This window comes from Olea europaea, chromosome 14, assembly GCF_002742605.1.
Source record: "Olea europaea var. sylvestris chromosome 14, O_europaea_v1, whole genome shotgun sequence".
NCBI classification, from domain to species: Eukaryota; Viridiplantae; Streptophyta; class Magnoliopsida; order Lamiales; family Oleaceae; genus Olea; species Olea europaea.
Window position 1 is genome coordinate 187,402 of NC_036250.1, and position 16,318 is coordinate 203,719.

The window sequence follows — 16,318 nt, forward strand, 5'->3', positions numbered from 1 at the left end:
TTATAGCATATAGCATGTCGTCCACGTACAACATCAAAAAAATATATGAATCGTCCTCAAGAACTCTATAGGTAAACACAACAATCATACTCACAGCAACTATAGTCAATCTGAGTCATGTGGGAGTCGAACTTCTTGTCCCATTGCTGTGGAAACTGCTCAAACCCATATAAAAGACTTATTCAATTTACATACAAGATTCTCTATTCTTGGTTCCAAGAACCTCTGTGACTGCTCCATGAAAATTTGCTCCTCCAAATCACCATGAAGGAAAGCAGTCTTCACATCCAATTGCTCTAACTTCAAATCAAAGTTGGCTACCATTGCCAAGACGATCCTAATGGAAGTGTGTTTGATGATTGGAGAGAAAAAAATTATCATAATTTATTCCCTTTCTCTGTGAATATCCCTTAGCTACTAACCGAGTCTTGTATCTTTCCCTTCCATTTTCTAACAATACTTCCATTTTTGACATTGCTTCGCTCCAATATCGACCAATTTGACCTAGTAAATCTGCGTTTTATTCTATATGAGTCACATATACAACAACATGAAAGGTTAAAAAAAAAAAAAAATGCCTTTGTAATAATTGATATTTTGATACTAAAAAAAACATATTTACTCGTACGTATTTCCAAAAATAAATAAATAAATCTAGTTATATTTGCCATTAATTTTACATAGCAATAAATAAAAATATAAATTCAAACTCAATAACAAACATTATATTTAAATATTAAACCACTGTTTGGCATGAATTAAGATTTAGGTTTTATTCCAAGTTATAATTCTTTCAAAAATTAATTTTAATCACATATTTCATGAGATCCACAACTTCTCAAAAATTTGACTTTAATCCCCATCAAACAGTATCTCATTTCAAAAATTTAAAGTACGGCCAACTGGATTTTGCTCTTAGACATTGAACTAATTAGCTTTAATATTACTGTATATGTATTTCCTCAATCTAAGACTTTAATTTGCTTAGAGTCGTAAAAACAGAAACCTACAAAGACCGCATTACATTACACAAGTCAAAAATATTTATATATGCATAATCAATAAATCCCAGAAAAAATCTTGAACTCGGAAATTTCATTCGTCCCCACTACTGCTCGAGGCAACCGATGAAATTTGTCCATTAGTTGACATGTGAAATTGAATCCGAAGTTGATAATTGACAACAGATATCAAACATGCTCCCAATCAGAAGACTAAATTAGTAAAATATAGGAGATGATGAGAGAGTTATACTAAAGTTGATTCCAAGAAAAGATGGACTATTCAGCTTGAGTTGCAGCATCTTGAATGATTATATAATTGATAGCATTTCCATAACCAAGAAATTTGTCAACTAGCCGAGACTGCAGTAACTCAATCCTCTTCTTCCGAGGCCTCGTTCAACCACTGCACCAAATGTCAAGTATACAGTTGAAAATGAGTAAAAAGAGGCAACGAGAACGTTTAGCTCAGCTTAACAAAAAGTAAAGGTTAGTTCTAAGCAACTTTTCGATCTTGCTTCTGAGGGTAATGTAATTATCCGTGAGGCTAGCAAATGGAGTCCTGAACTAGCTGATGCTTGTGAGGTATGGAAAGAGATCAAATTTGAGTTTGCAGCAATGGATACTCTATAAGTAAGATAACAAGTAATTACCCTCTGTTCTCTTAATTGAAAAATCAACTCATTTGGTAAATTATTCTTGTACTTTTAAGGGGGGAAAAAGTTGATTTTACTGAAAGTAACTTATAAGTGAACCCAAAACAAGCTCAAAGACTTCAATAATCAACCTCAAGTACATTCCCCAAATGTTAGCTATGAAGATCGCATAATACTTTCACGCCTTGACTCCTCGCATCATTTGAGTATATTAATGCATACCTGGATAAATTTTTCTGCTTGTTTGAGAAATAATTTATCTGACTCCTCTGCCTCTTCCTTTTCAGATGCCCAATCAAGTATAGCTTTCTCTTGTATAACATCTTGGTCGTATAGAAGATGCAAAACCTGTAAAACATATAATAATAAGAAAAAAAGAAACAAACATTGGTATGTTCACTAGTGCACAAGGAATAATAATATAAGCAAACAAGAGTTTAGGGCCTGTTTGGGATAGCTTGTGTTTTAGCTTTGCTTTTTGTGGAAGACCTTTCACAAAAAGCCACGCTATGCCAACTTCCTCTAAAATTTCTTCTAATCAAACAAAGCATTTTCAAAAATTTATTCAAACAGGTCCAAAAGCAGTTTTTTAATCTCAAAAGACACTTCTAAATTTTCAATAGACATGCCAAACAGGCCCTTAACGACTCAACTTTTTATACCATAGCTTTTTATATAGTATCACTAATCCAAGCACGACCATGGAAATTAAACTAAGAGCGTGTCTCGATATGGTACTTATTTCTTAAAAGAGAAAAGTAACTCTGTCAAAATAAGCAACTTACAAGTATCAAACTGACCGATAAAAAAAATAATTTATTGTGAAACTTATTTATTTACAATCTCACTTTTTAAGCTTTACAAGATAAGCACCTCTACTAAAAACAATGGCTGACTACTAGAAGTAATACATACAGAAAAAAAAACTCGCAACCAACACATGAACATACAAAACTATTTACTTTTAGCCCTTGTTTGAGCCCCCATTTTGGGGAAAAAATGTATATTGAATAGCGAATTTTTTGAGAATGTGTGGTTCAAAAGTGAAAAAAAGGTTTTCAAAAATGACCTCTCCAGTCGGGTCAGTCGGGAAAGGCATGAGATACGATTTACGTGTAAAATTATTTTATTGTAAAATATATGGTTGAAAATGAGTTTTGAAAAAAATGAATTTCTGGAAAAATGGGGCTCAAACAAGGGCTTATATGTCATCAAATCATATCCCATTCTTTCATCTGGTCCATATGTTCGTTTTTCAATCATTTACTAATTCATTTATCTAGAGGGCAAAGATTTTAATCAATCAAAACATCTGCGGTTTGATATTTGAGCTACTAATTATGCATAACTGCGACAATTTTTCAACCGAAGTTTTAACTATTAACTCACCTAACAACATAGTAAAATTTTGCAAAATATCCCCTATCCAACACACACACACACACACAAACAAAAAAAAAAACTTACCTGCACAAATAATGGAGTGTATTCCTTGGTGGATTCTAAGCACAATTCTTCAAATTTCAAAATCACTTCAATCTGTAATGAGAGAAGAATAAAATTAAGAAACTGCCAATAAAATAAGGATTCTATAATTTAGTACCACCAAGACTATATATGTGTTGTCGATCAAGAATCAAAATTGGCAGGCAAATTCCTACAACGAAAGCAAATTCTTGATGCCATTTTGACCAAAAATAAGGTTTTGGGCTCAGAACTGAAGAAACTTGGCTTGATTACTTAACAAGAAATTGAACAGACACATGTCAAGTAAAGCAAAGCTTTGAAGATGACAAGTTTGATAAATTCCTCCTTCCCCCTGTGCTTCTCCTTGGATGAACTCCACAACCTTTTTTGATCCCACCTTGCCAGCTTGATCTCCTCTTATATACAGTTTTCCTTAAGGGGTGCTCCTACTTTTTTGAAAATCGGACTAAGGTAAGAAGATAAGATCTAGCAGTAAAGCACATATTGCATGATCTCATGAAGTGGCATGATTCTTAATGGGATTTAAAAGGCCGCCTTTATAACTTTAAGAAGATCGTGCCAGTGGAGTCTTATATGTACTCGTTTATACAAATAAGGAGACACCAAAGAGAATGTTATCAAAGGAAAATTATAATGAGCGAGAGTATACCATCTTCTAGGCCCATAGGCGGCCCACACCGAGCTATTCCAAAGGCGGGCCGCAACAGGCCAAATTTACACATTAAGTCAGGACATAAAGATTTGAGTAAAAAGTGTGCAACCATCAAAAAAGGACTATTTTGCAACTGCAATGAGAGCACACAAAGTAATAGCATAGGCTCTAAAACGAGGATTCATAATGTAACAACCCGAGCCTTTGCTCAAGTCGTTATATCATACATATTGTCCGCTTTGGAAAAGCATCTTTACCCCTAACGGATTTATGTCATATCCTCCAAGGTCGAATCCAAATCCTCTACTTTGTGAGAGATTTAAGTTGAATACTAGTACCAATTGAGTTGCGTTTTTTGCAACTATCCGATCTTGTATCCAAACCATTATATCATACGTACTATCACTTTTAAGAGGACATCTGCCCTTTTACCTCTCACAGAATTCTGTCACGTCCCCCAAGATTCAAATCCAAAACATCTGTCTTATGAGAGACTTAGGTAAAATCCTGGTACCAATGATGATCACAGGCTCAAGTCGTTCGTACCCAAATCGTTATATAATACGTACTGTGACTACTGTCTGCTTTAAGAGGAAAACTCTCCTAAGGCAAAGGTTTTAGGTTCGAATTTTTGGGGACACAAAAGAAAGTGATGAGGGGGTAGTAGGGTAGATGCCTTCTCAAAGCGGACAACAATTATAATATAAACGGCTTAAACAAGAGGCTCGAGTCGTTACACATAAAGACTTCCAAGTAGAGGCCTTTGTCTTTGTTGGAGTACAATCACAAACATCATAACATTTAGACAGTAGAGGAATATGGGTGACAGATAGTTGGCAGATGGGTCAATGCTCAATTACAGATTCTCCAGATTATTCTCATTCGGTTACAATAGCTGAAATCTACTATTGAGCATTGACTCCTCTACTAGCCATCACTCTAATAATAGAGGTGCAATAGAACTTTCAAAATGATAGTGTTGGATGGACTAGGACTAGTGAGTTAATTATTTGTTTCCTGGAATTTTCAGGAACCAAGAAAGCAAAATGGTGGTTTTCTTGCATTGCTGCATATTTCACTCCTTGCTACTTTATGGCAAATTTCAGCAAATAAACACACCTGAATTAAATAAAGCAAATGGTGGTCCAGATAAGATGGGAGCAGCTTGCAATAATGCCTGAGATGCCTAATGCAGTTGAAAAAAATAGAATTCCAAGAAGCCAACTAAAGAAAAGAGTGAATATGACATGTCAGCAAAAAATTCAATATGGCCAGATACCTACCTCTTCATCTATGCTAGACAAGTAATCCTTTAAAAGTTGTTTCCACTTTGTAATCACAGTCGCAACGTTTTTAACCAATTCACCTGCAATAAAGCATTTAAGTCCTTAATGCACATATGATTTGAATGCCTAGGTAAGCTTACAGATGCCCAAAAACTAATTAGCATTAGGGACTGATAATCGAATTTTTAAACAATGCGCCTTCTTCAGAAGAGTTCTTACACAACTGAATGGCATCAAGCACTGATTTCTGAGAAATTGCAGCAGAAGCAGATATCACTAAGAATATGGTGAAGCTCGAGACAAGTGCTCATATAAGAGAAATTGGTAAAGAAATTTCCGCTAATGTAATTTAACATTTAAGTAAATGGTAACTTGATGGCCAATTGCAGCAAATTTGCAGGGGGTGAAAAAAGAAGTCATGGCCTCTAGGTTTTTGATTAAGCAGTTGTTAATCATATTCCACTTCCAGGTATCAAAGAAAAGCTATAACCTTCCACACTGAGATGCACAATATTCTCATATCCACTCTTTCTGCCTGAGTACTGGAATAACTTAAATGCCCAGATAAAATAATTGCCTCTTTATCAATTAATGTCATTATAACCATATCTTGGTCTGCATTAGAGTACGTCAAAAAGAAAGTATTTATAGTCCTTCACAAAGCCTCTAGTAAGGTAAAACATAAGAGCGTGATCTTTTACCTAATAAATGTCAAAAACGAAGAAAGAAATGACTATCATGATTAGAAACTTGCCGGGTGTATCATGAGGAGTATCTGAAGCCAATTTCATCATCGAATAGAACAATGCACTAGCACAGTCGGTAGATGTCAGATTGTAAGACAACCTGAAGCATGAAAGATTTGAGGAGTGAGATGGTACAATGTTCTGAGCGAACAAAACCTGTTTGAATATATCAATCTTATCATTAGTTATGTACAATGTTGCAAAAAGTGACAAGCATTGAATAGGGGCATGAACATGATCATCTGAATGCCTGTCAGCTAGCTGATTGATAGTATCTTACTCTTCTAATAGAAAAGGGGTCTACATGTACTTTAAAATATGTAGATGAAAGCATAAAGAGGAAAGAGTTTATGAAAGTTGACAATAAAGGCTGCAGTACACGAAGAAAATTTACAGGCAAATGGTGGAAGTAAAGAAAAATATTGCAAATAACTTTACATGGCCCTAAATAAGGCAACCAGTAAATTATAGATAGAAAGCATTAGTAATTTGGCTACTCAGTCATCTTCATCAATTTCTCTATAATACTTTTATTCCACTGGCATTTCTTTATGGCATATTCAGGTTAACTTTACAATCATTGCGGACTCAATATATGAATCCCCATACATGACTGAAATTTCTCTAACATAGAATAATATCAAAAGAAACTAGATAGTGAAGTAAATAACATACCTCAGTGCATTTACTTCTAAAATTATATGGTCTTCTTTAACATTTTCGTGAACAGCCCTCAGAAAAGTTGCTTCAACCTGTATGAAGAATTATAGCCACAATGAAATTTCAAATACCATGTGTGTGTACAGGAGAATAATCATCAGCGAATACCTCTTTCTCAAAATACGAATAATCATCCCTGGCATCCTCATCGGAATCATTATCAACAGAATCAGGTTCCAGCTCTCCTGAAGGTGGAAGAAAATTGCCATCTTGATTTGATATCTCCAGTTCATCAGTTGCGGTTCTAATAATCTCGATGAGTTTATCTGCAGGTATTGGTGCAACTGAATGTCTCCATTCTTCTTCATGCCCTCCTTCACCAAGTGACCATATGAAACCAACACCACCATCACCAACCTGGTACAAAAATGACTGATTAGGAAACGGTACGATATTATAACCAACAACAAACTAAGCTTTATCCTCAATAAATTTGAGTAGTTGAACTTGGAGAAATTCACTAGACAATGTAATGGGGTCCTAAAATAATTATACTTCAAATCAACTTTGACTACCAGTCCTCCCAAGTGGAATAATGGGAGAAGAACAAGATGCTTCATCAACCATTTGCACACAATCTTAATGGCTAGCGATTCCTTATGTCAAACGAACAAAAAAATCTAGAAATTCAGTGCATGTTTGACATTCTTTAATTATTTTATACTTGCTACAGGACTATTTTCAACCACACATTCACACAATAAAATATTATACACGTATACCAAAAACTTTTTCCTACTTTTTAACTACACATTCTCCTAAAAATTATTATTCAAAGCTCTTTTTTTTTAATACCAAAATGGTTCTCCAACAAGCTCTCATATTTTTAGATCCTTTTTTGGATCTATTGCCAATGCTAAGTAGCGGTCATAATTTTGGATTAAGTTTTTATGATTATGCATGGACCAGGTTATATCGTGGTGAATTCTTCAGAAAAATCTGTCTTTTTATATATTTCAGTAACTTCTGGCAGCAGTCTCCCCAACGTCAAATCATAGAATTTCTTTGCTGGTTAAGAAAACTTTTAAAAAATTGAATGATAAGAAATACAAAGGCTACCAAGAAAAAGAAAGAAAATGGTTTTAAAGGCACTATCATGTAGGAAATATGAGAAAAATTGTAAATAGAAAAAGGAAAAAAAAGGACCTCAGATCCAGCCCGTCGTTGTGAATCAGACAACTTGGTGCCGAATTGATCATTCAACTTTTCAGGTGTACTTGAGATTGCTGCATATCAAAGCATGGACCATATAAAACTTCTATAAAAAATAATAATAATAATAATAATAATAATAATAAATAAATAAAAATGGCATACTTTGAGGACATGAATTGACTCTCAGATGTTTTGCACTAAACCAGAAAATTATTTACATATAATCTTTTTTTCTGAAATGCACCACTAATATATCTTTCTAACAGTCAAATTTGTGTGCCATGTAATCAGAGCATCTAATGTTAGTACACTAATTTATGAATATTGTCCGTGTACCCATATCGAAAGCAAAGTCTCTTTTCGACCAAATTAAAAAGTTGAATTCATTTGAACAACTAGATCCATAAAGGTACCTGATTCTCATACTCAAGTAAGACCAACAAAATCAATAAGAGGATGGACACAGAAAGCTTATGCATTAGAGCAATTGGATTGGTAAAAAGTGAAAGTTCTGACAATTATATCATTACATGTAAATTCAGCTGTGATATTTTTAATTTTTAAATATAAAAGATTCATGAGGAAGTCAAACAAAGGTTATTTAACTGAATATAGGCATCTTCACAACTTGAACCCAACTATTAGAGTTAACATCTATAAGGATTCAGTTCCTTGCTAATGTATGGCAAAAGATATTCAGAGTCAGAAGTTACATGGAATTCCGATGATGCCACTGCTATTGTCATCATATTCAAGCTCCTCGTCGCTATCTTTTATGACCGGTTGCTGAAGTAAAGACACCTTTGAGTAAGCAGGGACAATAAATTGTTGTCCCACTACGACCTACATGGAATAGAAGCAGGAGGCACTATGAAACTCAAGTAAAATAAAAGACCATATGGTTGGATACATCTTAGATCAATGAAAATAGCTGATTGTTGTCGTGTGTGATATGAAATGTGAAACATCGCTTCATTTATATGTCAAAATGGGATAATAATTACTTGCGATATGAACCTTCAAATTGAGAATGACTTTCAGTAAAAGGAAAAATATATTGTATTTTTCCAATATTTTCACTCTATATCAACTAAACAATTTTATATGAGTAAAAGTGAAATAATTATCAAATAGAAACTGTATCCTCCACGATACTTATATTTTACTGTTGACAACCAATTCAAAGTTTTGTTTAACTATTTATTCCAGAAGAAGTTAAAACTTTTTGCAAGTAAACAAACAAAAGTTTGATCAAACTATATCTGTGGAAATGTAGGAAATAAATAAATGCCACCAAATAATAGGACAGTACCTTGAAAGACAAAACACCGCCAGGTTCTAAAACCGCACCAGACTTCATAATCACCCCATCGCAAACTATTGCATGCCTCAGTTTGCATCCATTTTCAATGGTTACATTGTTCCATATATAGCAACCCTCTATTGAAACATTTGATCCAATAACACAATCTTCCCCAACAACTGAATCTGATATTTCAGTGTTGCTTCCAATGGAGGTGCCATTTCCAATGACAGTAAACGGACCAATTTGTGCAGAACGTGATAACCCAACCTCTGAAAAGTCAAGGTAAAAAGATGCCGTCCAGTAGTGAGTGGAAAAGGTAACAAAGTGAAGTGGTCCAATTATGAGTCATTACTAGCATTATTTCTAAATGTGAAGGTTGGGCACCATGACTTAAGCACACAACACACTAAATTGTCACCATCAAAAGAAACAGAGGTGCCAAATGAGAGACACTAGAAATGCAACTTCTTACATTTTGCATAATTATGAAAATGATCTGCAGCTAAATTATTCATATAATTTTAAAGTTAAAAATGTAATTTAGCCACCTGTGCATATCACAAATTAAAATGCCAACTCAAAATTGTCTGAAGAATAAGCTCAGCTACACCGAGCCCTGTTACTTTTTGGCATCCTTTAAGTTTTTAACCAGCAATTCGAAAACAGGTTTATTTTATGGGAAAGTGTACTTTTAAGGGATAGAGCAAGTATTATGTTTCCAGGATAAGATGGTGTTGCCACAACTGAAATAAAAGAAAAAAACATTATATCTTTAGTTGCAATTATCTCAATAAGCTTATCCAGCAACAATACCAAATACAGCTATGCAAGCATCTGAAAATTTTTACATGGCTTGGTTTCTATTCACCTGATGCACGGTACATTCCCCGTCTTTCAAGCTTGGAAGCACAGTTTCCAAAAAACTGGACATCAGGCACCAATGGATATGTCCACCTCTGTATTATATCCTTACTGATGGTGTCATAGCTACGATAGTTATCAATCCTAGCCGCATAACTTGAATGAATTTCATGACTGAAAATTTTATATCCCATAATCTGAAAGTAAAAACAAGCATATACAGAAGATTAATTTTCTGTTCATTAGTATGCGTGAGTGCATGTGTTTGTGCGCTAGAGAGATGTCAAATCATCAGAACATTTATAGAAACAAGGATGCGAAGAAAGAAAATACACAACATGAACAATGAAATTTGCTTTTTTAATCTGAGAAAGTTGATTGTATAGGACTGTGGGATATAAATAGATATTTCTTACGGATAAAACAATTTTTTTCTCCCTGGCCCAGTGGCGGCAGATGTGACATTCCCCGGAGAGGATCAGGAAGTATCAAAACAATTTCTAAGAAAATCCCACATACGGATTTACATATGCATATATGCACATGACTGCATAAAAAGCGGATTTGGATGTAGTAGTAGGAAAAAAAGATTATTGCTGAACATCATTTCTTTTTTTCCCTTTTTGTGTATGGGGTTGGGGAGGGGAGAGGGAGAGGGAGAGGGAGAGGGAGAGGTAAAAAGAGATCCTAAAAACAGCTTAAAATATGTATAATAGCTACTTACATCATCAACAAGTAACCCTTTGACAAAGTGACGACGTAGATGTTGATAGTCAAAATTGTCTGTGAAAAGACTAAGAACTTCTGGAGAGCATATGTCAATATAGCAGTCCTGGAAACAACATTGCCAAGAATGTGAATGAAAAAGAAAAAAATGTTCATATCCTTCCGAGGACAGATCATTAGGAACTATCCAGAAAGACTTCGGTAAATAGGTTGTTTTGTCTACCAGAAAAGATAAAAGTGGAGAAAATATAACAGCAACATTTATAAATAATAAAAAGGTCACAGCTTCAACATCAGTTAAGAGATTTCACACCTGCAACATGATCTAATAGGGGTTACATCACAAGGTTCAATATTTAAGGAAACTAAATTATAGTGAAGTTGTTCAGCATATGGCTCTTTCACTTGTCACCATACATTTCCTCTTCTATTGACAACTAGACCACAAATCGTTCCAAACAGCTTATCCCTAAGTATTCTATCCTCTTCTTTTTTTATCACCTCAATTTCATAGAACTAATAGGCCTCTAAAATTCTCCAAATTAGGCATGATGTCTTATCCATCATCTTCAATCAATCTCATGTGTGGTCGTATACTTTCTTCTTCAATTCCTTAACCACATCCAACACCCTTTCTAATTAGGGCCGAACAAAACTGCCGAACTGAAACAGAACGACCCGGACCTGACCCAAACTGAACCGAAGCAAGCGGTTCTTCTTAAGTTAAATACCCGAACGGGTATCTGAATCAAAAATCGATTGACTTGGTTCGAATCTCAGTTCTAGATAAGAACCGAAGAACCAAATAAGAACCGAATTTTCTTAAATTTTTTAATTTATTTATCTTAAATAAGCTAAATTATTTTTTTCTTCATAAACTTGCTAACTATTAATTTAGCCCAAACCCAAAAATATGATTTTCCTGCTTCTAATTTCCAGTTCGAGTCCAGCTTAATCAAATTAACCTAAATTTTATCCAAATATGTAATTCTACCATAGCATTGTTTCTACCATTCTAGAAAAATCGAATTGAAACTCAATTGCGCCGTTCTTCATTATTGCAGCTTGCTATCTTCCAGTTCTTATGATTTTAACAATCAAATTTATGATTAACTCAACAAAAGAGACACAAAAGATGCATAAAATTGAACTACATTATTTTGTAAAAATTAAAATTGAATATGTCATTAGTTAAATTAATATAGCTTTGTAAATATTAAAAAATTTAATTATAGTACAGAACTCAGGAAACTGGACCGCACTGAATTGAACCAAATGAAAGCGACACCGAAACCGAACGTTCCATAATTAAATTCGGATTGGATGGTTCCACTCACTAATTATGTGAAAATTCGGCTTCGGTTCAGTTCTATGTCCATCTATATTTCTAATAGACGTCACAGGTAGGTTTGATTAAGAAATGTGGAGTTAGGAATGGCAAAGTTTGCTTGTTTTGTGCTTCAAATCCTAAACTTTCTTGACGAAGTAATGTTATTCCCATAAATTTTTGGTAATAAAAAACAAATCTTAAGCTTTCCAGGGGTGAAGTTGTTGTAAAGCTCAATGCTAAATCGTCCTGATTCAGCAGAGAGAAAAAAGGTAAGATAGTTAAGGAATAGAGCTTGTAGTATTTAAAAGATTCGATGCTGATACATTATATTGTCATTACTTACAGATCAACATAAGTCATTTTTATTGCACAACTGACTGATTCTCTGTCACTGACTAAACATACTCAAAAAACCAAAGAGAAAAGAAGTAACCTGTAAAAACCATATAGCTTTTCTTTCATATTCAGTCATAAAAATGGTAAATCAAAACACAAGCTTAAAGCATCTTAGAAGAAATAGAACCTGCTTGTCATTGTGAAGAGATATAGAAGCATTATCCATAAGCAACCCCTTATCCAGCGAGATGGTCCCTTTACGATCATCAGCCTTATCTTCATAATACAGCAGCTGTTTTGTATCAGGATCAATTGCCATAAAGAGTTCTTCCGTTCCAAGACGAGATTGGTTAGTGATTGAAGAAGGCTTTGATTGTTTAATGACAATTGTCATTACAGCATTATTATCCTTTCTCCGTCTTTCCTTATGCTCTTTAAGTGCCTGTATAAGTGGCATGTTGCTCACTGTATCCCCAGTAACAAGGATGAAATCTCCATTTATCTTCAAAGTGAAAATGTATATACCAAGTTAGCTTGTCATTAGCTTAGAGATAGCAAAAATAGTAAGCATCAACAGAAAAGGGCATCACCATTCAAAAGAAGCTCATATACAAAATAAAATGCACATCTGCAATCAAAAGAGTTGATAGCCATATAAGTTATGAGCATGACGAGAACTAAGATAACATCATCTCATAATACTTTCCAATTTTTCATGGTAATGACAAATAACATTAGCTAGACGTGGTTTCTTTCCATATCATGATATCAAAATCCCAGGAATGGTCATTATTCCATGCTTTCTCACTTCAGCAGTTACAATGAGGCCAAATTACTATAACAAAGTCTTGATAATCTGATGTCATGCCAGGCCTACCATTTTCTATAAAAATAAATTCTAACTCTTTCATTTCCTGTCTCTACCAACGTTTATCTTCAAAAGTTCAAACTTCATGTCACTGAAAATGTGTTTATTTAGTATAGGCTATGTGATGAATCATTGCAGGTCATCATTCACTGAGTTCTAATGTGATGACAAAGAAAACTCATGTGATCTTGAAGAAGCCGAATTCTATGCCCCTGTTTAGCCCCAATTCTTTAAAACTCATTTTCAGCGACACATTCTATGGGACTCAACTTTTATCAACTTTTCAACCGGTCAACTTTGATCAAAATCTACTAAAAGTCTGATTCTTAGCCAAACCAAAAGGGCCTATAACTTAGAAGAAAAGTAAGATATTTATCAAGTTAATTTAAATGTCTGAGTAGGCTTTCCGCTTATACTAATCCACCCAACAAAAAGATACAGGCCAAGCTGATACAAATTATGTTACACGGATATAACTTTTTTTCCAGGCAAGGTTGAAATGATGCTAATTTTATAAAAGCGTTCTGTTATTTTTAAAAAAAAAAATGAATAAAGATTGACTATAATATCAGGTAATGAGCTATAAGTTGCAAAGCATCAACATACCACATGTCTTTCATAAATAAGTCGCAAAGCATCTCCAGCACTGATAGAATCGTGTGATTCTATTGTCGAAACCGCAAAGTTTGGTTGGCCGAACCATTTGGAGTTTTTTAAATAATCTATCACTTGCTTGGAGTGCGCACAGCAGAATACAAAAACTTCTTCAACCCCAGCAGACTCAAGCCATGCCAGGGTATAGTCTATCATGGGTACATTGACCAGTGGTAATAGTACCTTCAAACAAAAAAGATATAAAATACACAACATATAAAACCAAATCAAAATTTTACTTTCTAATTACAATAGGTCATACCAACAAATTCACAAGAATAATGTCACAAAATATGCATAAACATCTAATGAGTATTAAATCATCAATAATTAATAAAAGACACATTAAAACCAGTCCGATTCATAAGTGAGGTTGTGAAAGTAACTAAGAACCAAACATGTCTATTTAAAATGTACATATATGGAAACTTCCATATACACAAGGCAATATTTTCAATTTTAGACAACAACTAATTTTTCTCCAATTATTTTCGGACTGATGCACTGCAAGAAAATGGCCTAATTCATGTATGTGCACGCGTAACAAAAGCATTCACGAAACAACATCCGCACTTGTCCTCAGTCCTCCGAGTTTCCAAACTAAACCAGCAACACATAACACTGTAAAACGAAATAACGCGTGGATAATGCACACAAACGTATAAATATTGCCATCCTGAAAATAACCCACCTCATGCAATTATGTCACCAGAGGGAAAAACGAAAATATATATTGGATCAATATGTTACAGGTGCATTGAGAAATTTTATTTGCAGAGAGTTCAAAATTACACAAGTAATAAAGCGGAAAATAATCGCTTATTCTTATTGTTAATTAATCCAGGTGCTGATAGCAATTGTTGTGCGTAAAAATAAATAAGCAACATACTTTGGGGCGTTCGAGGGTGATGGGACGGAACTTTGTGGCAAAGCTATCGGCCAAGAGTATAGCCTGTAAGGGCTCACGTTTCAGTTCATCCTCTGCATCTTCCCCTCGGTTTCCGCCCTTTTTTGCCACCATATCTCTACACGCTCCGCCGTTCTGGGAGAAAAATCCCTCAATTCAAAAGACACGAACGATCAAGATTGTTGAAATCAAAATCCAGTGAATAAGTGAAGAAAACTGCTAATTTTGCTTATCAGTTTATGCGTATGATTTTCGAAAAAGCGAAACCCACCGTTCTAAAACCCCAATTTGCTGCAATAGAGGGTTAAATGGCAACTCAGCTTTATGGCTAGTGTTATGCATTAAATGATATTTTATTTTATTATTATCGTTTATTTTCCATTTTTATAATAATAAGAATGAAAAATATAGTCTCAAATTTGGTAATTTAATATGATGAATAATGATCATATTTTTATTTTAATAAAGAAAAAAAGGAAAACGAACATGGGCTTAATATTAATTTTTTGCTCGTCCACTTATTTTTAAGTTAATGTTAGTGTATCAAAATTACCATATGGATGATAGATCTGCACAATTAAATAGCAATAACTTATATACTAAGTAATTGATAAACCAACCTATGCTATAAATCCATTAAAAAACAACACAGAATTACGGCGTCAAAAATTTGTACACTCCAGCTTCATTTTGCTATGTAACATACCATATTAAGCCCATGTTTGAGTCCTATTCTTTAGAAAAAATGAAAATTTCAACAATATTTTAACATTATTTCAATTACATATTTTTCAATAAAATAATATTACACATAAATTCAAAAAATTTCTTTACTTTTTAACCATACATTTTTCATCAATACACTATTCAAAAATTCATTCTTCTCCCCAAAATGGGGCTCAAACAAGGGCTAAATATATTTACTTGTTAAGATGTATGTAATTAGACTTGATACCTTCACCAGAAGGTTACTTCATAGTAGTGACGTGAAGAGCCTTAATGGATATTCTGATTGGTCCTTTGACCCTGAGAACCGTCTTTAGCACCACAAACCAAATGAACATAAACTGTAAACCCAAACAAGATAATAGAGTACCAAATTAGACAAGATTATTGTTGACACATAATTTCCCAAATCGAACAGTCCAGAGAGTAAAGCGCAATTGGAGGATCCCCAAATCAGATAGCCCAAAGAACGAAATCCAATTGAACGAATCAAGGTGAAGGCCCAAATAAGGGGCCCAATAGTGCGGTAACGCCATCGCCCAAGTTTGCAGGTCGCTCAGAGTCTGAACGAATAGAGTGGCATACGGTCGCCCAGAGTCTCGCCCAAATCTTCAAGTCGCCCAAGGTATCAACAAACATAACGCATTATGATTATCAAGAAATGCAGTTATTGAGGCAGTTGCTAAAGTAACCTTACCACGTTCCACGACTCAAGGGGTTCAATCGAAAGCGGTTGAACGATGCAAGATAATGGCAGCAGTTAAAAGGACAGTTTCATGACAAAATGACCACTACAAAGAAAGTGGGTAGTTATAGGGCGATCAAGCAGTTTTTTAGAGCAGTTAATCACAAAGGAATCGCCTATGAAGTATAAAAGGGAGAAAGAACATAGAAGCAAAG

General features: G+C 34.3%; 1 protein-coding gene across 3 annotated transcripts; it reads right to left on the reverse strand.

The window, feature by feature from the left end:
* Positions 1–1,074: 1,074 nt before the first annotated feature.
* On the reverse strand, positions 1,075–15,013 carry LOC111408660 (translation initiation factor eIF-2B subunit epsilon). 3 transcript variants are annotated; one of them, XM_023038389.1, is made up of 16 exons: positions 14,964–15,006; positions 14,675–14,827; positions 13,738–13,968; positions 12,451–12,765; positions 10,596–10,703; positions 9,879–10,068; positions 9,017–9,279; positions 8,418–8,547; positions 7,696–7,775; positions 6,658–6,921; positions 6,505–6,581; positions 5,838–5,929; positions 5,081–5,163; positions 3,125–3,196; positions 1,880–2,005; positions 1,075–1,407 (listed from the first exon to the last, which is right to left on the reverse strand). In XM_023038389.1, the coding sequence occupies exons 2-16, from the start codon at positions 14,804–14,806 to the stop codon at positions 1,375–1,377; spliced, it is 2,196 nt and encodes a 731-aa protein (XP_022894157.1). In that variant the 5' UTR covers positions 14,807–14,827; positions 14,964–15,006; the 3' UTR covers positions 1,075–1,374. The 3 variants fall into 3 exon arrangements, with proteins under 3 accessions (XP_022894157.1, XP_022894156.1, XP_022894158.1); XM_023038388.1 differs by having other exon boundaries at positions 14,675–15,013; XM_023038390.1 differs by having other exon boundaries at positions 6,658–6,906; positions 14,675–15,012.
* Between the last annotated feature and the right edge of the window lie 1,305 nt (positions 15,014–16,318).